Source organism: Vicugna pacos, chromosome 33 (assembly GCF_048564905.1).
Source record: "Vicugna pacos chromosome 33, VicPac4, whole genome shotgun sequence".
Lineage (NCBI taxonomy): Eukaryota > Metazoa > Chordata > Mammalia > Artiodactyla > Camelidae > Vicugna > Vicugna pacos.
The window spans coordinates 14,581,528-14,604,067 of NC_133019.1; the positions used below are offsets into that span (position 1 = coordinate 14,581,528).

General features: G+C 39.0%; 2 protein-coding genes across 4 annotated transcripts in view; one reads left to right on the top strand and one right to left on the bottom strand.

Annotated features, from left to right (window-relative positions):
- The window catches only part of LOC102526706 (NXPE family member 2), a 48,507-nt gene extending 34,434 nt beyond the window's left edge, over positions 1–14,073 (bottom strand). Inside the window, exons 1-2 of the mRNA XM_031670490.2 lie at positions 13,984–14,073; positions 9,176–9,577 (exon numbers count right to left, since the gene is read on the bottom strand). Of these exons, the coding sequence (XP_031526350.2) occupies positions 9,176–9,195 (20 nt within the window). The 5' untranslated portion in view covers positions 9,196–9,577; positions 13,984–14,073. The remainder of the gene's footprint in view (positions 1–9,175; positions 9,578–13,983) is intronic.
- LOC102526965 (NXPE family member 4) lies at positions 3,781–20,970 on the top strand. 3 transcript variants are annotated; one of them, XM_072953838.1, is made up of 6 exons: positions 3,781–3,877; positions 4,899–5,004; positions 11,118–11,848; positions 12,566–12,627; positions 14,000–14,209; positions 15,936–20,970. In XM_072953838.1, exons 2-6 carry the CDS (start codon positions 4,909–4,911, stop codon positions 16,469–16,471), a joined length of 1,635 nt encoding a protein of 544 aa, XP_072809939.1. In that variant the 5' UTR covers positions 3,781–3,877; positions 4,899–4,908; the 3' UTR covers positions 16,472–20,970. The 3 variants fall into 3 exon arrangements, with proteins under 3 accessions (XP_072809939.1, XP_072809941.1, XP_072809940.1); XM_072953840.1 differs by having other exon boundaries at positions 14,003–14,209; XM_072953839.1 differs by lacking the exon at positions 3,781–3,877 and adding an exon at positions 4,651–4,722 and having other exon boundaries at positions 14,003–14,209.
- The last annotated feature ends 1,570 nt before the right edge of the window (positions 20,971–22,540 follow it).

Below are 22,540 nucleotides of genomic sequence, written 5' to 3' on the forward strand. Positions count from 1 at the left end.
CCACGGAAGTGCATGGCCTCCTCTGCACAACATCACGAAAAGAGATGTATCTTATTGCTGCTGATAATAAACTTGACCACGTGGGTAAGCTGGTGCCTGCTGATTTTCTCCACTGTAAAGTTACTATTGTTCACTTTGAAATGAACAAACGCATTGGTGGAAGGATATCCTGGTTCCTTCTCAAACTTTCACCCAGGGATTTTGGGATTCACCAGCAGATCTTGAGTATTACAATTATTCCTGCAGGTTGTAATGCAGAGAAGCGATGTACCTTGACAGTGGGTCTATTTACATTAAGAAATGGAATCTGAGATGTCTGTATTTAAGTTGCTCCACTTCCTTCACATTTTTTAATAAGAAAAAACTAGGCATACACTTGCTTTACAATCATATAACTAAAAGGGTCATGGGTAGTGGAAGAGTTCCGGCCACCCCTGAAGGGCAAGACTGATTTCAGATTTTTAACGTAAGTTTCTCCTCATCTATCTGGGAAGTAAAGTCTTACCCAGGCAAACCTGTTACTCAACATTTGGTCAAAAATTGACTAGATGGCAGATGTCCACTGTCTCCTGTTCGGGCTGTGCAAATCCAACAAAATTGTTCAGGAAACAAAACACGTAACTGTTGGAAACAAACATACTCATTTACTTAAGCCCGACAATCTCTGGACACTAAAGTATCAAAGTCAAGGGCTTTTGAGAAAGAGGCTCACGGCTTTCCTGTGTTTTATTTTTCATTATGGAAAACATGCTGTTTTCTGCCACCAGTGAATAAAATTGGAATGACTTGTGTTTGCAGTATGTGTAGCTTGTTTCATGTAATGTTAACATTTTTCCCACATTTTCGAATTGAATCCTACCTAAGAATTTTGAGGGTGAGATAAAAGTCTTCCTCCCAGACCCCCAACGGGCCCCAGTGCCTCGCAGGGATTGAAAGCGTTGCGGAGAACTTAACTGGAGGGGCCTTTAGAACAGGATGCGGCCCTGGGAGTGGGCTTGGACCCACCTCCGCGGCAGGCTGGGTTTTGGCGGTGCACCACCAGCGAGTGACTTTCTGTCTCTGCTCCTCCTACTTCTGCTGTCTCTACCCTCTGACTGTCTGCTTCGGGCTCCAGCCACTGCCTGTCCTCTCCTGTCTCAAGCCTGCTGGCAGTACCTTGGAGTGGATAAAACTGTGACTCTGGAGATGTGGCTTCTGGCCTTCCTCTTCTATGTATACTGATTTTGTGAACTCAGTTTATATTTAAATGTCTGGTGCCTCGTCGTCCTCATCTGAAAATGGTGACGACCTCACAGTGTAGTTTGGAGGGTTCAGTGGGGTTGAGTGTGTAAAAACACAGGGACAGCACCTGGCCTGTAACAAGTCCTCAATAAATATTAGCCGTTGTTATTTGATCTGGGGGCCCCTCACCTCTCCACGTGCATGCATCTCTTTCAAACTCCAACAAATGGGAGATCTGAGTGGTAGCCAGTCACCATTGAAAGGGAGCACCCATATTTGGCAGCATTCTCCTGTCAGGTTCCCAACCTATTGCCTTTGAAAGAGGTGCCCATCCCTGTTAAAAATGACTTAGACATGATGAAGCAACTTTTTTTGGTGGGGAGGGGGTCATTAGGTCTACTTATTTATTTATTAGTATTTATTATTGTTATTTTATTTTTTTAATGGAGGTACTAGGGATTGAACCCAGGACCTCGTGCATGCTAAGCACGCACTCTACCATTTTGAGCTATACCGCTGCCCCACCCGAAGCAGCTTTATACCAGTTTCACCACCTTTTCCAAAGAGGGCTGTGGCCATGGCAGTCATTCTAAACTTCATGCGCTTCCCCATAGTATACCTGAAAATGGTACAGAGGCTGTTACTCGTCAATCTGAGCCCATGGTGAGCTGTCTACCACCGTGCCTGCCTCAGCCTTGACCTTCTTCCTCCATCAGCATGGCTGAGCTGCAACGGCCAGTGTCCTTCTTCGTTACATTAGTGAGATAGGGTCTTATGCCAAGTTCCCACTGCTGGAACCTTGAGACTTTTTGCTATTGCATCTTCTCCCATCCTTGCAGGCACAAGGACCCTCTCCTTGTACTCAAAGCCCGTGGACACAAGACTTCCTACCATGCAGTGCCGCCTCCTTGGCAATGGGGTGCTTCTTGTTTAATTCCCGAGGCCATGACAACCATTTCCCTAGCTTGTGGCTCAGTCCCCACTGTGTGCTCCCTGGATAACTGCTTTGCTTTGCTTTGCTTTGCCTGATGCTGATGGTCTGCCTATTTCACTTGGGCTCGTTTAGACATGGGCCAAGGTAAGACACTTTCACTCTACTCACCCCCCCTCACCAACTCCCGCAAAGAACTGATGATCTCCTGGGTTATACTTTATTGTGTAAACTCATGGCTCCATGTTCCTACCTCTGACTGAGTTCTCATGTTCCGATCCCTCATTTAGACCCATAAGTGTAGGGGAGAGGAAACTAACTACTCAGGCCAAGATGATAAGGAAAGCACACACTAACTGCAAAGACAGCACATATATGTGCTCACATCAGGATTCTGAGCAAATTGAAAGAATCTTTTCTTTTTTTAAAGGATAATGGACAATAAGTATATGAATCACAGGATCTACTTGAACTCTGTTCTGCCATATGTGTTGGAGTCAGGCTAAGTAAAGTGCTCTGACTCAGAGGAAAAAGTGACAGGCACCCTGGTCTCAGCTCTGTTTCAGAGCTCATTAGATGACCTGGACAAATCATTTAAACTCTCCTCTGTAATCCCAGTTCTTTAAGTCAAGCACATCTATTATGCCTACCCAAGGGTAACATTAAATATCAATACTGATATAACCAAAGGAAATTAAAATCCATCAATCTATGTGTCTCAGAGTAGGCTGTGAACTTGGGTGGTTGCTGGTACCAGTGTCCGAGGAGGAGCCAAACCACACCTCCAACAGCTTTTCCAACAGTCATGTTGGAAAGACATAAAGAAGTATTGTTAAGGCCAGTTGGGGCATGACCGGGGATGTTGGAAGGATTATCAAAATACACAAAGATCCTTGTGAAACAGGTCTTCATTCTTGCTTATACATATGAACGGAAGGATTGATGGTGATGTATGAGGATATTCAACTTCCTGGGTTGGACGACACAAGTGGAAACGTGGCAGGACCCACAGTGTAGGCAGATATCACCTCCTGTGGGTGCCAGTGCCTTCATCCTGGGGACCTGTTCTTTCTGGCATCATTTCTATCATGTCAAGAATACAAATTCCAGATGGATTCCAACCCATGACTGCAAGCCATCACTCTGTTGGTCTGAGAGAGAATCAGTATCACTGTCTTGCCTACATGGTATTTGCGGTTCTTTCAGTTTCACTCAGCAAATTTTACTGAGTACTTACTACATGCGATAGAATATGCACTTGAATCCTGGCAATTGGGTCTTAATGACAAGGCTCAGATGGAAACGAGGCGGTTCAGTTTCCCATGGGTAGCTATTCATTCAAACTTCCAGCTTCATCCACTCTTTGTTTTGTCAGGTATTTAATGCACACTTACTAAAGTTAGACCAAAAGTCTCAGAACATTAAAATTATCTAATCCACTAAGAACTTATTTTCTCCTCTCCGCCGCTGCATGAAATGACAACTTTGCCTGTAATCCAGGCACCTCCCTAAGGTGGAGCCAGCAGGCCTGACACTCACCTTACCTGCAACAAGCAGGTCAGGGATCGAAGCTTTAAGCGTGCAGACTGTAACTTACACTTGTGGCTTGTTTTGATACAGAGGAGACACACTCCAGCAATACACTGGTGGCTTCAGAGCAAAGCCTTAACATCCAGCTCACCGTAGTTCCTGTATATGGGATTGAACAAAGTCTGTACACTAAAGGTATGAACATATCTACAAAATTGGGTATCTCAGGGAAAAGGGTAACATTTATTCTTGGGTGCAGAAACTGCTAATGTCCATGAGTAAACTGGGAATCTAGAGTAGGAGGTACTTCTAAGGGAGAGTAAATTTTGAGAGATGGAAAATGTTAGAAGGGTAGCGTTTAAGCAATCTGATGTTAAAAGGTAACCTTGAAATTCCAGGACCAAGACAGAAATTAAAATGTAATCAAAGAAAAACACTGAAAAAGCCAAAAAGATTGTTTAAAGAAAGAAAGAAATCTGAATTTTAAAATAAATCTTTTCAAGCTTCACAGGTACAAGGAAGGCTGGTAAGACAAGGAAGGGGGACATTTGAACAGATTAGTAAAAAGGAAATTGGTAAAAATCAAGTCACATTAAAAGGGTCTCGGAATTTGTAGATACTGACAGGCATATGTAGAATAGATAAACAAGATTATACTGTACAGCACAGGGAAATATATACAAGATCTGGTGGTGGCTCACTGCGAAAAAGAGTAAGACAATGAATATATATATGTTCATGTATAACTGAAAAATTGTGCTCTACAATGGAATTTGACACAACATTGTAAACTGACTATAACAATTTAAAAAAAAAAAGATAACTCTGGAAAAAAAACCAAAAGGATCCCGGAATAATGTGCTTATCAGCGTCAGTATCGAAAGCTCTTTGTAAGGAAAGAAAACAGGAAACCTGTTAGTTGGCATATAACCTGGAAATTTCAACTAAGCAGGAGCAAACTTGCATCCTTCAGGCCCTTAGCTGCTCAATTTAAGAGTCCATGGAAGGCTGCGTGTCTGGAAACAGTGCTTCTCTTGAAGGTACGAGCTGATAACCAAAGGCAGCGGGGAGACAAGAGGAGGGATGGGCAGATGTTTATGAGAGTAACTTATCTAAGGACAAAAAGAGTCAGGAAGCATAAACTTTTCAAGTATTTCCGCATTCCTTTTCTGGTTTTGTTTTGTGTTTGTGTTTGTTTTTGTGTTGTCTCTTATAGGATCCTAATCATGACAATGAGAATGGCAAATCATAAGTCACTGTTGGTACTGTTGCTTATATTAGCCTCCTGGATCACTTTTACAGTTTTCCGAAACTCCACAGAGGTAGGAATTGCTTGCTCCCTATGTTTTACACAAGTCTATTTTTATTTGACCCTTCACCTGTTCTAGCAAATTCCAAATAGACCTATAGATTGTGCTAGGGGAGTTTCTACAGCTTATGCAAACTTTAAGAGCCAACATAATTGATAGCCATCATTGTGCAACATGGGAGGGGATAATATTGTGTGTGTGTCTGTGTGTGTGTGTGTGTGTGAACACATACATTCTTCTTTTTATTAAGGAACTTCTGAACAACAGAATATTTTCACGTTTATGTAATAATGTTTACCTGTGTATTTTTTTTTACTGTTAATGCTTTTTGAGTACTAATAAACCCTTCTCTGCTCCAACATCCAATTATTTACCTAAATATTCTACTTAAAGTTTCAAAGGTTGCTTTAGACATTTCACCCTGAGATATACCTGGATTTTTGTTGCTGAATCTTTCTTCTATTTCCAGATGGATAACCACTTTTTCAGCTTTTATTTTAGTTTATTTTATTTTTTGGTGGTGGTGGTGGAAGGTAATTAGGTTTACTTATGTATTTACTTACTTAATGGAGGTACTGGGGATTGAACCCAGGATCTCATGCATGCTAGGCACGTGCTCTACCACTGAGCTATACCCTACCTTCCTCAGCTCTTTTTATTTTATAGCCCTTTCTTTCCAAGCTGATTATCATGTCATTTTGGTTGTGTATCAAAACTTCTAATATGTACAGGTCCCTTCCTGGGCTCTTTGTTCTATTCCATTGATCAATTTGTCTTCCCTGTATCAATGCCCCATGGCTATAATTAACAGAGCTTCATAATTAGTCTTGAAAACTTGTAGGTCAAGTTACCCTTACTTAATCTACTTCAGAAGGTTTTCAGCCATCTTGGACCTTCACTATCTTACATGTTTTAGACTCAGCCTGTCAAATGTAACGAAGAATTCTACTTAAATTATATGCCATATAGATCTATATTAGCCATATAGATCGAATCAGGAAAACTGATGTTTATAGTATTATTTTGCTGTCTATCAACATGTAATAGCTGTCCATTTATAGGTCTTCTTCAAGACCCTTCACTAAATTGTATAATCTTTGCATTCAGGTCTTATACATCTTTTGGAAGACTGATACCCAGGCACTTTATAATTTTTTGATTGCTACTGTAAATAGTGTCCTTTTAAATAAATTTCCTAATTGCTTACTGCAGCGTAGAGGAATACAATTGACTTTTTTATAATTCTTATTTTTTATTGAAGCATGTTATTTACAATGTTAGTTTCAGGTATATAGCAATGTGATTTGGTTATACATATATATGTATATATATATATATATATATAACATATTTGGTTATACGTAAGTTATACATTATTTATATGCTATATATATTTCAGATTCTTTTCCATTACAGCTCATTACAAGAAACTGAATCTAGTTCCCTGTGCTATATGGTAGGTCCTTGTTGTTTATCTATTTTATATATAGTAATGTGTATCGGTTAATCTCAAACTCCTAATCTACCCCTCTCCCTCCCCTCACTCCCTGCCATTCCTCCCTGGTAACCACAGTTTGTCTTCTATGTCTGTGAGTCTATTTCTGGTTTGTAAATAAAATTTGTATCTTCTTTTTTTTTTAAATTCCACATATAAGTGACATCATATGACATTTTTCTTTCTCTGTCTGACTTAACTTCACTTAATATAATGATCTCTAGGTCTATCCATGTTAACGTAGCTGACTTTTACATATTGAACAGTAAGAGTTTACTTTCCAAGATCTCTGAAGACTCATTAGTTCATAGATACAATCTCATCTAGCATCTCTCTGAGGACAGAAAGTATACTGGTTCTAAAATTCTGTTTTGATTTTTCTAGTAATTCTGTTCCCTTTGGTGTCTTCTCTTTATTGAACTTGATGCGTCTCTCTCATGAGTTGGCTTTCGTGAAAACGTTTGCTAGTTCTTGGTTTTGTGTACACTCTTATACTTGAGATTCTGTGGTGGCCAGTCTGGAGTGCCATTGCCTGTTTTCTCCAGCACATTCGTGGCAGAGATGCAAAAAGCCGCAGGGCAATGTATGTTCCCTATTTGTCTAAGGCATTGCCAGGAACAAAGGGCCTATTGACCTCTCCAACTTAAATATATATAGTTTTTACTCACACCAGAGTAAAAAGTCCTGGTTCCTGCCTGGCTCAGGCACAGATGGGAAATGGGAAGGTGTCAGCCTTCCTGGTTTGTCCTCCCGTGGGCTCCCCTTCACCACCTCTCATCAACCCCCTCCACGTTGGTGATATCCTTCGAGAGATTTCCATAGATTGCAGAATCCTCATCTACATGCATTTAGAGCTATGATTTCCTTGCTTGATCTAATCTCACCTGCCTTTCATTTTTCAGGAGATTGCTTATAAGTTCTGGTCTACTTTAAGCATCTCTTCCTATTTCCCAGAATAATTAGAGAATTTTTTTTAAGTTCTTTTCTTTCTTTTATAGGATTTTATTATGGTGGGAAAGCAAGGCTAAAATATACCTAGTCCTCCTTCTTGAATCAGAATGTTCCAGTTTTTTTCCTACCAAAAAATTCTGTGCACAGAATAATATTCTACCTTACTGAAAGTCACTTACAATTTTCAGGTGAAGTTGTAGCAATTTAAAAATAACTGAATCCATAGTACCTCTTCTATCAATCAATAAAAATATCTGACAACATACTGTGATGATTAAAAGATGTTCCTGCGATAATATTTTTCAGATCCTCTAGGTCCTTACTCATTTTTTTAATTTAGTCCCTGTAGCAACTACTGAGAGATTTCAGTTTCTAATTATGATTGTGGGTTTTCCTGTTTCTCCCTTTAGTTCTGTCAATTTTTGTTTCACATATAAATAGATGTGTGTGTAGGCACATACAGTTAAGGTTGCTATGTCTTCAGACAAACTGACCCTTTTATCTCTGTGGAATGTCCATCTTTATGTCTGGTGATACTCTTTGGCTTGAAGTCTACTTTAACATTAGTATTAGCTTTTTTATTCTTACGTGGTACACAGCTCTCTATCCATTTCCTTTCAACCTACAAGTATCTTTATACTTAAACTATGTTCCTTGTAGATAGCAAATAGTTGGTTGTTGCTGTTTTATCTCTGCCTTTTTAAAAAGTTTTGTTTAACACTTCATTTAAAAAACAGATTTCTTCTGTATAACGCAGGGAACTATATTCAATACCTTGTAATAACCTTTAATGAAAAAGAATATGAAGATGAATATATATATGTATATATATATGCATAACTGGGACATGAGGCTGTATCCCAGAAACTGATACATTGTAACTGACTATACTTCAATTTTAAAAAATCCATTTATTAGATATCATTCTAATAAAACACATTTTTCCTAGACTGTATTACATAGCTGGAAATATAACAGCTTTGCCTTTTTATAAATGAATTATCTCAAATATTCATTGATTAAAAACTCACTTAGTAAAATTCTTCCAAAATTTGATAAAACTGTAAGTTTTAATGCCAAACCATAACTTTTAATATCAAAACATTTTAACTATTTCAAAAATATTAAAAGATATGCCAGTGAATGCATTGATAGTAAAACATTATTTTATTTATACATACTGTCCTTAAAAATATGCAAACTCTACTCTTTCAAAATAGTATTTTCTTTTGCATTTGGTAACATTACTTTAATCCTAAGAAGAGTTTTATCTCTGCCTTTTGATGGAGTATTTAGTTTATTTACTTTTAATGGAATTATTGATATAAGTGGATTTAGGACCATCATTTTGCCATTTGTTTTCTGTTTTGCCATTCTGGTTTTATTCCTGTTCCCCCTTTCCTGCCTTATTTGGGGTTGAGGGTTTATTTTGTTTTGCTTTGCTTTGTTTTTACTATTTCCTTTAAGTTTCTCAATGATTTTTATAGTTCTAAGTTGTTTTTTGAAGTGATCTTTCTAGAGATTACAATGCATATTCGTAACTTTTAGAGTTAATATTGTGCTAATTCACTTAATCTGTAATAACCTTTCAATCATTTATTTCCATTTATTCCCCACCCCATTCTTTATGCTATCGTTGTCATATTATTATAAAATTACAGTTTTTAAATAATTACATGCATTTTAAAGAAATTGGGAGATAAACACATAGTATTTTATATTCATCCATATACTTACCATTTCTGGTGATTGTTCATTTCTTCCTGAAGATCTGTGTTTCTTTTTGGGGTAATCTGACTTTAGCTTGGAGAACTTTAATTAGCACTCTTTATAATCCAAGTCCAGTGTTGTCCCTTCTTCCAAGTTTCAACTCTCCTCCAGTGTCTGTCTGCTTGTGGTTGCTCTCCAGTGCTCTCCAGAGAAGTTTCTTTTTGATCTGCAGCTTTTTGCTATTACTTATAGGAGCTCTCCTGTAGTCCAATACAAGCTACTCCAACTTTATTGTTCAGAGATATTGCTATGATTCACCAAGCTCTCAGTAAATAGAATTATTGGTCAAATATAGTGAACACTGTCAAAGATGTTAGTACATGCTACAGAATTGTCTTCCAGAGACTTGGTGTCAGTTTGCACCTAAACCTGCAGTAAAAGAGAATTCTAGCCATTAACTTCATGCTCGCAACACTGGGTAGCTCATTTTTAGAGACATTTGCCTGGGATTAAAACCTAACTCTGTTGCTGACCAGCTATGCAAGCTTTTCTAAGTAAGTTACTTAACTTCTCTGTGAACCAGTTTCATTATCTAAAAATTGGCTCATAAAAATAAACACCTTATGTGTTATTGTGAGGATTAGTGGGCTAATATATGAAACTTATGAAAATATTTAGAATGTTTTAACATATGAAAAGCATTTAGAATGGTACCAGGCAAATACTAAGTGTTTTCTATTCTATCTCTATAATTTGATAAATAAGAAAGTTTTTATTTTTAAAAAGCTCAACATGTCAAATAATAAAACAGTAATAATGTTGATCATAGTAACCTAGTCCACATGAGCTCCTCTGCCTTTATTGGAAATTTGGGGATATTACTATGAAAGATTTATACTAAAAAGGGTTCTTTTCAAAATTATAAGTAATATTTTGAGAAAAGCTGAATTGAATAAATATCTAAAAAGATAGGAATAGGTAAAACATTAAGCTATATTCACAGGCTGGAATATTATGTGGGCCTTTGACATAAGGTGGAAAAGTTTTTAATGACACTATTTTTTTAAAAAATCAAAATTCACTGGTAAACATTCAACTTGTTCACAGTCATATGAAATGGTCTACAGATGATGAGAGAAAAATCTCCAAAATGTTAACAGCAGTTGTTGCTAATTGTCATGATTGTGACTGATTTTTATTTCCTAGAGAGTTTTGGCTTTTTTTAACTTTAAATAACAAGTCAGTGTTATTTTACGATTAGAAAATACAGATTTTTATAATCCTATGTTTCTTTTGTCCTATTAGCTAAAACAAGCTGAAAACTATCAATAAATATTATAGAATCTTTAAACAAAGTTATAAAAAAAGAAATTAAAAAAATAGATAATTATAATTTTCATAAAAGCACCATTCATCTTAAACATTTTCTTAAGGATTTATTTAAATAACTGAATTCTAGTTTTAAGACAAAAAATAATATAATAATAAACATTTGTTTTCTGCTGTATAGTTAAAACATTTTTTTCTCATTTGGTTTTCACATATGTCCAGTTAAAGTATATATTTTTTATTCTTATTTTTTATTGAAGTGTAGTCAGTTTACAATGTTAGTTTCAGGTGTAAAGCAAAGCAATTCAGTTATACATATACATACATTATTTTTTTTCAGATTCTTTTCCATTCAAAAATATATTCTGTGATCACCACGTTAAGGAAGAAGATCCCAGGGCTCTTTGGGTTTGAGTGGCTCATTCAAAATAGACTAGCTGGTGAGAGCTGGAGTCCCACCACCAGATCTAAGGAAAATCACTTTTCCTATGAAACATATATGATGATGAAATATCAATAGCATTTTCATTTTTGTACCTCCCATGATTTTATACAAGATAGGAGTTGGCTAACCTACTAAAATTATTACATTAAATATGTACATTTTCTATGTTCTCCATTGTATTCCTTGTCATTTCAGTTATGGACTGCACTCAAGTTGCCCATCTCCCTCCCTCACTGGAATTTCTTCATGAAATCATGTCCTGAAGCACCACTGAATCCAGTAGTTTCACCAAGAAAGACTGAGCTGAGAATAAAGAAAATCATGGAGAAACTAGACCAGCTGATCCCCAACAGACCCTTTACCCATGTGACCTCCACCACCAGCGCCAAACAGAGCAGAGCCACCATCCTCAACCCTCAAGACACATACTGCAGGGGGGACCAGCTAGACGTCCTGCTGGAAGTGAAGGACCACTTGGGACGCAGAAAACAATATGGCGGGGATTTCCTGAGGGCCAGGATGTTCTCCCCAGCCCTGAAGGCAGGCGCTTCAGGAAAGGTGACAGACTTCAACAATGGCACCTACCTGGTCAGCTTCACTCTGTTCTGGGTGGGCAAGGTCTCTCTGTCTCTCCTGCTCATCCACCCCAGTGAAGGGGTGTCGGCTCTCTGGAGGGCAAGGAAACAAGGCTACGACAGGGTGATCTTCACAGGCCAGTTTGCCAATGGCACCTCCCAGGTCAATAGTGATTGTGCCCTGTTTTTAAATTCAAGTACTGAACTCTGCGAGTACCTGGATACTCGAGACCAAGAAGCCTTCTACTGTGTGAAGCCTCAACGCGTACCCTGTGCTGCACTCACCCACATGCGTTCCAAGAACAAGAATGTTTCTTATCTTAGCAAACAAGAAAGGAGCCTGTTTGAAAGGTAAATTATTACTTCTGGAGACTAGCTGGGCAAATATACTAATGATTTGCCAAATATGTTGATCCAAAGGAAACTGCTGTGAGTATATCAACTTTGGGACTGTACGTAAACAAGGACCTACTGTAGAGCACAGGGAACTATATTTAATATCTTGTAATAACCTATAACGGAAAAGAATCTGAAAAAGAACAGATATACATACGGACATGTATATATAGAAATATATGTATATATAACTGAATCAATTTGCTGTGCACCTGAAACTAACACAGCATTGTAAATCAATCATACTTCAATTTAAAAAACAACTTTGGGACTCTGTGAAGAGCCATTTTAGAAAAGATCTGTGAATTCATTGGGGACAGTGCCCACTCACCAGTAGTCCCTAAATATTTTGGAATTTTAACACATCATTGAAATGAAAAATACAAACAGAATAAAAATTAAAAGAGGATGAGAAATACACACATGTGAATATGTATGGGATGTAATATATTCCTTCTGCATCTCAGTAAATTACCTTGTACACCTTCTGGGGATCTGTATTCCCTGGACTAATATGCAAAGAAATGGAAATTCATATAAATGGCCTGAAACCGTGAGCACAGTAGACAATTATTATCACGAGAAATAACTAAAGCATCAGGTACTATGGCTTCTTGCGTTTCCTGATCTTGGGGCCATTTGCAGATTAATTTCTAAATTTGTTTCTTTAAGGTCAAATGTGGGTGTAGAGATTATGGAAAAGTTTGACGCCATTACTGTCTCCAACTGCAACAGTAAGTTCTCTCCGTGTTTGATGGGTGGTCCTTGGTCCTAGTCCCATTTAAAGGGTTTCTTCTTTCAAGGGACTCGTTCACTGTTACCAGTCCTATTGTTACACTGCTCATCAGGCTTGTCTATGGTGGGCCAAAGTACCATATCCCTAAGTGCATAAATGATTGGGATCATAAACCAGTTTTAACAAATCACTGTAACTTTCATCATCTACCTACTTATTAGGCAACAGATTACCTGCCCATCAGCCATGACAATCTTCAAATGTCAAAACTCTCTCCCTGGAACTAAACTGTAATAAAATGTTACTTAAAAAAAAAACCCTCTCCCAATTTATACTTAGGTCTTTATCTCCCCAAAGCACCACCATTAGCACTTCCCACATACTAAGAGCCCGAGAATCACCATCTAGAAGTTTCTAACCTACCTTCTATAAATCAATTCATTACAATTTCCCCCTCTGTCTCTGCCACTTTTCAAACCACTTTAACATAAAAAATTGCACTCCCACACTTATATTTATTAATTGCTCTTCAATTCCTTTGGCTCAAAACGTCCTAGGAAATCCCTACCTAAAATGACTTAAGGCAAGAACATTTCTGTCTCTTTAAGTTCAGCATTAAGAGCTTGCTAACTGCTACTAAACTCGTTTACACAGAAGTGTACATAGGTACCTAGAGGTAGAAATGGCATTTTCACCCAGGATATACAAGCATGCTCATACTGGTTATTAAAATACTAAACTACCTCCTTTGGTGAATAATCACTGCCCCACGCCCACCAAGGTTAGATACTTCAGTCCCTCAGACTCCCAGACTCTTCACAAATCAGTGATTAACGGGTTAATACCTGTCCAGCCATAGACCTCCAGGACTCTGCTCCAGCCTACAGCCATATCCTCGAGGACTGTCCAAGTCCCAAACCAAATTAGTTGCTAATTTTTTTATATCACCCTGCACTTAAAGGATTTATGGTTTGATGGTGGCATTTAAAACACTATGACAGTGTGTGACAAACGAGAGTAAAGTGGGATAAAATAACAACATAATTCAGTTTTTATTACTAAGCAAGACTTGATGATCTTCCTTCCATAAGAAGGCAAACAAATACTTAAATGTTACCGAGAAGGCCTTTTTTTTTTCTTGGAAGAAAACATGTTCTCTCTAATGTACATTAATGGGTGTCATTTAGAAAATTCATAACAGAGAAAAATTTTACTGAAAAATAACTATCCCATTAAGATGATGATGTTTCAATAAGACTTTCCCACCACCCTCATGCCCTGTTAAAAGGATACTTAGAAAAGATGGTAGGTTCTTAAATACTGATGGGCAAAATGATATTTTAGAAGGTCTTACCCTGTTGATTCTTTAGCAGAAAAGACAGCTCCAGTGCAAAAGAAATGCAAGTTTGGAATGACATCGACAGTCCCCAGTGGACATGTCTGGAAAAACACCTGGAATCCCATCTCTTGTAGTTTGGCTCCGATTGAAATGAAAGAATGCCTGAAAGGAAAATTCGTGTACCTCTTGGGCGATTCCACGATCCGCCAGTGGATGGAATACTTCAAAAGCAGTATCAACAGTATGCCTCTGTCTAAGCTGTCATTCCTTCCCCGTTCAGAAACTTCTTTTTCATTTCCAGGGGAGAAAGGAATACGGGAAATGCCTCTTCTTCTTCATATTTCTTTTTTCTTTTTAATTGTTTTTATTTGGGGGGGGCGGTAATTAGGTTTTTATTAATTTATTTATCTTTTAATGGAAGTACTGGGGATTGAACCCAGGACCCTGTGCATGTTAGGCACATACTCTGCTGCTGAGCTATCCTCTCCCCCTCTTCTTCATAGTACTTATTTTTTCTTCCTTCATTTTCCTCATCGATGAACTAGAAATAATAACAGTATCTGGTGGTCATTATGAGGATTAAATGAGGTGATGGTTATAAAATATTTAACACACTGCAAGGCACATGGGCACTTAGAAAGTGCCTTGTAAACAAAAGCTATTGCAATTATTATCATTAGTTGATGTCAGAGTTGGGGCTGGAATCCAACTGCTAGAATCCTAGTCCCACTTGTTCCTTTCACTAAACCAAGAATTCATCAGCGATAGCTCAGAATCCACTAGCAGATCTTAGCACTCTTACCTGGACAGCTGTCACTGCCTGCCCTCTGTGTCGTGGGCCCTGGCTCCTATCAGGGACGGTGCAGCTGGTGTGGCTCTCCTCTGGCCTTCCTGCCATGATACCTAGCTCCTGTGATCTCCAACTCAGAGAGTAAGCTGACTTTCCCAGTGAAAACGGCAAGTCAGTAGCACCTGCCCCCTGCCCTCAACAGAAGGGGAGAGTTTTAAATTGTGACCTCTGGTAAATGACTAAACTCCTCCAGACCTCAGTTTCCTCATCTATAAAACTAAGGGTCTGATGATAACTTAGCATCACGTTCTGTAACAGTGGGTCTCTTAGTTTACAGAAAGCACTGAATTATTGAATTACCAACCCTCTTGACTGACCTTTTAAGTGGTGGTAGCAAAACATCTGTTGCACATTTTGTTCAAAGTCAAAGTGTACAGCCATCGTGTGCTTTGGAAAAGGAAATTGAAACATGTTAGAAACAGAATGAAGAAAAAAATGCTGCCATTTTCCTCCAACCAACCCTCCAGCATCTCCATTTTCAACCCTCACTGGGTTAAGGCTTTAAATGCAGCCCTTTGCTTCTAAGATGGCTTATATTACAAAGCATTAATAATCCTTTTCTACATAATTTTCCTTGGAAGTTCTAGCTACAAAGCAGCTGACCTTGATCGTCTGATAAGGGTCTAATTAATATGATGAAAAATAGAGGGACTTCATTTTATTCTATTTACATTAAATTCATTTTCAAAAGTTTTAAGATTGGGTAGACCTCCCTCAAGAATTGGGAGGAACTTCAAGTTTAAGCACAGGTTCTGTTACTTACTAGCTGTGTAATCTTGAGCATTTCATTTCAGCTCTTGGTTTTCTTTTCTATAGTTAACAAAATGTATAAAATAATACCTACAAAAGTGACTACATCATCATCTAATGAAGTTACCCCATTGCCTACCACCCAGTCCACTCAGTTCTACATGGTTCTACAAGGGGGCATATATAATTTCTTCTCTGTATAGCACTTCTGGTTGCTCAGTAATTTGCAAACTATTCTTTCATTGAAACCTACTGTAAATTAGCCATGAGTAACTTTTTCATCATAAACACCAAATCTTTTCTTCTATTTTTATGATCTTTGTAACTTTATTCTCCTTTCATTTTGGTATTGCCTGCTTGTCGTCAGCACTGAAGTCAGTGGATCTACACGAAACTGGAAAGTTTCAACACCAATTTGGTGTGGACTTGGATAAGAATATCAAAATCCAGTGGCAAAAACATGGTTACCCCTTGGTTGGATCACTGAACTTCTCAGTCAAAGAGATTGAGTACCTCGCCCGGGTCATTGACAGAATTGGAGGAGAAAAGAATACTATCATTGTTATTTCTCTGGGCCAGCATTTCAGACCCTTTCCCATTGATGTTTTTATCCAAAGGGCCCTCAACGTCCATGATGCAGTTCAGCGTCTTCTTCTGAGAAGCCCAGACACTATGGTTATCATCAAGGCAGAAAACATCAGGGAGATGCACAACGATGCAGAGAGGTTTAGTGACTTCCATGGTTACATCCAGCATCTTGCCATCAAGGACATCTTCCAGGATCTCAACGTGGGCATCATTGATGCCTGGGACATAACAATTGCATATGGTACAAATGATGTCCACCCACCTCAATCTGTAGTTAAAAATCAGATTAATATAATGTTAAACTTTATTTGCTAGATAGCACATATCTCTGAAATGAATTCATTTAATAGATGTGTTTGCTATCATGCCAAATGCTTTTGGCTCTGATCTCTCTATTAGCAATGGAAAATCTATACCATGGCTGATCTATTAACTAGCAATTCAGCCAAGTCAGTTATTTCTAATTTGGGCTTAAAAATAAACATAAAAAGAGCTACCCTTTTTGGTCAGAGTCATGCCACTTTTCACAAACAGGAAGTCAAGACACCTAACAGTTGAAAGTTCTCTCTGATACGTGGAAATTCAGAGCAATTAAATCATTATAAAATACACATTTGGAGAAAAAAGCCCCATCTCCTTATTTCTAAGATAAGCTCAAGATGATTTCCAAGAAAAGTCTTATGAGGCAACTCTCCATGTCCACAGTCCTGGAGGAGCAGCAGAATTTGAAGCAAGAACTGCTAGATACCGAAAACCTCTGACTTTTCTCTCCCTAGAGGGACTCTCAGTCCTCGAAGCTCATTTATTCTATAGAATTTATCCTCCAGGGACAAAGGATAAAAAAGTTGACAGCACAGCGCTCTAGGATTCGGGAAGCTCGGCTTCAGTCCTTTGGCTGACAGTAATTGTATAACTTTGGGTAAGTCCCTTCAACTCTCTGGGCCTCAGTTTCTCAAATGAAGGGGTTATTCTGAGATGTGTGACTTTCGGACCTTGCTCTGTGCAGCTCTGGGTGCTGTAGGTGATACTTCAGGTACTGACTGGAGGGACAGGAGGTCAGAGAAGTGCCTGGTGGGCGGGGCAGGGTCCAAGTCCGGCCACACCACTGCAGCCAGGATGTCAGCCATTTTTACCTGTACATGTATTGGGCTTCTAGGCAGGCTTATGAGCTGAAAAAAGTTCCACTGCTTAACACATGTTTGAAAACCATTACGTAGATAATCAACAACAATGGTTTTTCTAATCTACGCATACAGATTAGTTAATATTTTCATCACTCCCACTTGCGCTTTAATAGGCCTTCCCGAAACGAATGATATGAGAATTTCAGTTGAATAGGGTGATATAACCATTATAAAGCAACTTGGTATCATATTCTTCCTTAATTTTTCCCTCTAAACCATGCCCCAGATATCACTGGGCCCCTCACTTACCCTTGCTGCATCTAGGAAAAAACAATTATAGTAGGAACATCTTAAATCTACTTACCCGGTTTCCTCCAGGCAGGGGATAATCATTTTTCTATGTATTTGCTCATGAACCAAAATTCACAGTTCAGGGCCCGGTAAACACTCAGATGGTCAAAAGTATTTATTAAATCCCCTAGCATGTTCCAGGAACTTTTCTATTCTTTAGGGATTCGGTGGTCAAAGGGCACATGAATCCTCTGCCATTGAACACTTCATATTGTAATAAAGGAAAAAGATAAATAACAAAAATGATACAAAGCAATCCCCCACTACTAAAGTAGAATGAACAAAGTATGTAACAGGGTAACATGATGGAGAGTGACGGCATGGAGGTGGCTAGTTAGAGCAGTTAGAAAAGGCATCTCAGAGGAGAAGGCATTTCAAGTGAGAAAAAAATAATGGAAAGGGGGTGTCCATGAGACAAAGTGGAGACAGAGATCCTAAATAAAGAATGACAAGTGCAAACCCCCTGAGACAGGATGGCGCTTGGTTTATTTCAAGAACAGGAGCCCATTAAGCCTGGAGAATTGTCAATGCAAGAAATATGGAGGGAGACGAAGTTGAAGAGAAAGGCAGGAGCCAGGTCACATCCGGCCTTTGTTGCCCATCGCAAGGAGTTTGGATCCTGTCCCAATGATAATGGGAAGGCAGCTGAGGGAGGGAGAAAAGGAAGGAAGGAAAATAAGAGCAAGGATGGGAGAGAGAGAAGGAGAAAGGAAGAAAAGGAAAAAAGAAACAGAAGGAAGAAAAGAAAGGAAGGAAAAGAGTGGGGAGGGACAGAGGGAGAGAGAAAGAGTTTAGAAGGGACGCAGGGAATTACTGGTAGCCATAACTCAGCCATCACCATAGGCTGCTAGAGTTGCTAAGGTCAGAAGGAACAAGACTTGTGAAACCATGGAATCTTGGAACAGCATCTGTTTCTTTCTATTAATAAAGTAAAGTGACTTTCCATTACCACTCTCCAACTGGGTAAGGATGGATAAGGGGCGTGGAAGTTCTTGCTAAAGAGGCAGTTGGTGTTTTGTTTTGTTTTGTTTTGTTTTGATAAAGAACACAAGAGGACTATAATTTTAGAACAGGGACTAAAATTAGAATGTGACCCAGAGATTTTCTTTTTAAAGAAAAGAAGAAAGAAATGCTTGTTTGTAATGTGTGAACCCAAAGAGGGAGTGTAAGCTCAGACTGGAAAATATATTCCGAATGATAGCCCTCAGAACTTAGTACTTTCTAGGGGACTCCATGAAGAGTTATCAGTTCTTCCAAAAATGAATCGTTATAAACACAGAGGTGACTGTTACCATGTCTGCTTGATGTTTGACGGGCCATTTCCTGTCTGAGGTGGTAACCCAGTATGTATATAGCAAATGCCAAGTTTACTTCCAAAAGTAAAAGTGGCACACAGCCTTTTGGACAGAATGGATTCTTAGACAAGATGGATAAATACTCCTAAAGGAAACAGAGAGGTAATACTTCCGGGAAATGATTATCCCGAGGCAAGGATGTTAAAGAGTATACTGAGAAGAAACTGAGATTAAGAATTACATGTAAATTTCCAAGCAGATTGTTTCAAAAAGTGCTATACTCTAAATACCAGTTGGTGCTGAATTCCTGCAGTTTTAATCTCTCTCATCATTGTATGGTCTGGATCCAGTTAGGAGGTGGAAACCACACAGTGGGCTAAACAGATGAAGTCTGATATAAAAAAGTATTACAGTCGGATAAACAAGTGACTGTAAGATATAAGGAAACTCTATATGGTACCTGAAGGAGAAAAAAGGAAGGTATCCAAGGAAGAGGCCACCTGGAAGGGGGCCCTCCCCAAGGCTGGGGTTCAGACCTTACTGGAGAAGGTGTAGTTCAGCGCACTGGGTAGCAGAGAAGTTTGCTCGTCTGCCCAGGCCATGTGGTCTGCAGAAAGCTCTGTAGTGCGGGGCGGGTGCAGGTGATCAGCAAAAGGGGTGTGCACATGCAGCGCAGGTTGGGGCCGGGACAGGCAAGCTGCCCAGGGGACCTGCAGAGGAAATCTGTGCTCCTGCAAGTGCGAAGCCTTGAGGCACTGTCTTCTGTGTAGCAAAGGCCAGGGAAAGTTATCGCTAGGCCAGGACAAGAATGCAAGGTCACCAAGGAATTATCCGGCTCTGCGGACAAGATAAGGAAGAGCTCCATGGGGTGTTTCCAGCTCCTTCCTCCTGTAATGTTCCTCTAAAGCCCTCTACTGACAAAGCTCAACAACATGCTGCCTATAAGGAGAGATGCTTAAAACAATTCTGTGCTTTACTGCAGAGAATATATTGAAGGGTGAATTCAGAGCTGAGAGGCAATAAATCTGTATGTTTCAACCCATTCCTATTTACTGCGAAATTGGAACTTTGGAAAAAAATAAGATCATGCTTCAATAATAGTTTGCATCTTTAAAAAGTTTTATATACATATACTACCCTTCTCTTCAGATACTGTCACACAGCTTCTCCCCTTTGCCAAAAACCTTCTTGAAAATGCCCTCACTACCTCCACATCTCTGTTACAACATGCTCCAGTTGGACTTGTGTTCCATGCTGCCCCAGGTAAGGTCACCTTCCTGTTGTCCATCCCGGTGGCCGCTTACCTATCTTCATCCAATGCAGCCTCTCAGTAGCTTTTAACCAAATGTGATTACACATTCTTTATTCAAACCCTCACTTTCCTTTGTCTGTGGGACATGACTCTGTGCTTTCCCTCTGCCTCCCTGGAGACTCCTTCCACTCCCCTTTGCCAGTTCCACCTCTGGGCTCTAAATTTAGGATATGCTGGGGTTCAGTCCTACCACCTGCTCTGTTCTATCTGTGGTCTCGTTATGGGTGACATCGGCTCTCTGGTTTAAATCTCACCTCTACTCAATGACTTCTAAATATCTGTCTCCAGCTCTGATCTCTCCACTGAGTTTAGGACTTACATATCCCATTACCTACTTAACTCTCTATTTACCTACCTAGAAGGCATCTCAACCCAACATGATCAAAATGCAATTCCTGATTTATATTCTGAAACACATTTGTTCTCAGTCTTCTCCAATTCAAAAAAATGTTAGCAAGATCCATACAGTAATCAGAAGCTGTCCTTGATTCATCCATTTCTCCCAGTCATTCCAAAGCCCTGCCATATTTTCTTCAAATATATCTAGAAAATCTGTCTCTTCTCTACTCCCATTGCTACCATAGTCGCCCAAGCTATACCACCTCCTTCCTGGACTTAGGCAATGACAGGCTGACAGGTCTTTCTGCTTATAATCTTGAAACTTCCACAAGTCACTCTCCACATTGATCTTGTAAAACATAAATCAAATTATTCCATATCTTTAGGTAAAGTCTTTCAGTGGCTTCTTAATTCCCTTCCAATGACTCACAAGTCTGTCTTTCTTGTTAATCCAGTCTCAGGTCAGCTCCCTCCTGGGAGACAGTTCTTCCTGACTACACAACCTAGAAATAGGTCTCCCTGTATCTCCATTTGTTAATTATTTGACTATGCCATCTCTGCACATGAATCTGTATCACCAGCCAAAGTGCTGTCATTAAGTTCAGTTGTATGTTATTTTTCCTATTCTACTCAATGCTAGATTCAGAGCTAACTGTCAGGGCTTTGTGTTGTTCACTAGATGCTTTGCCCATAGCATCTAGAACAATGCCTAGAATATATTACTAGTTCAGTCTGTATGTGCTCAATAAAATAAAGATTCCTTTTACATTTGCCAGGGAGGAAGCTGGATGCGATAGCTAATAACCACCTATCTAGAATTAAGAAGATGTTTATGTATAAAATGACATAGGATGTAATAACGAAATAAGGAGATTTAGGGCACTATATCCATGATACGACAGAGCGCCTCCAAGATTTATCAGATAAGCAAAAGCCCATGAGATTTGTTATCACAAAATATTTTGATGTTGTGACTGAGAAATGAAGAATTTAGGGACAGTCATTGTATTTTTCGTCTTTATGGATGACTGCAGCTTTAAAAGGCAAAAGAGAACATGGATACATGAGTTGTGCTCTTTGTGTTGCCAGAAAAGATTTGCTCCTTTGGAACATAAACTATGATACTGATACAAGTGGTTCCTGGAAAAGACGACACACTTAGAAAAACAAGAAGGACTAAGATTTGATCCCTGCCCAGAAAGTACTCGTAATCCAACTAAAGAGACAAACTTGCACAGAAATAACTTACAAATGAAACCAAGGTCTGCCGCATAAGCTACATTGCCATATCTCAGACTAAATTAGGCTCTAAAATTGGCCCTTTTTAATGGATTTCCTACTTCCAGAGCTAGGTAAGGAGCATACTGACTATAAATTCCTGCCTTCAATCCATCGTGCAAACTGCTCCTCTTTAGTGGAAGGAACATCCTTCATAGCTTTCTCCAGTTAAAGAGATTTCAGTCATCCTTCAAGTCCCAGATCCACAGTTACACTCAACCACTTCCTCATCTGTACACTCATAGCTCATAGAACACATGTTCTATTGTGTTAGAAATAATTCTGTAGGTGTTGGATAACATAGACAACACTAAAACTAAAGTGTATATTTCCTGCAGGCAGGGAATATATCTTTCTCACTTACAAACAGCTCCAGACCTTCCAAGCTCAGAGACTATACATGGATTCCCAGTTATTTGCAAGTTTGCAACTACAGGCATGCAATAAATGACTGGGACTAAATAAACTGAAAAATGAGTTAATAACTAAGTACCCTATTAGATGCATATGGAGAGAAAGCAAATTTTCAGATCAAGCTTCCTTTGAGATAGAGAGACAACAGATTAATGGTAGAAAATACGACTCCCTCTCTGATCTGCCTCTTGTATTGAACATATATTGTTTCTGTCCTGCACAACACTCCTACTTCTCCTAACAGAGCTCCTCTTTTCTTGGAGAACTGCAC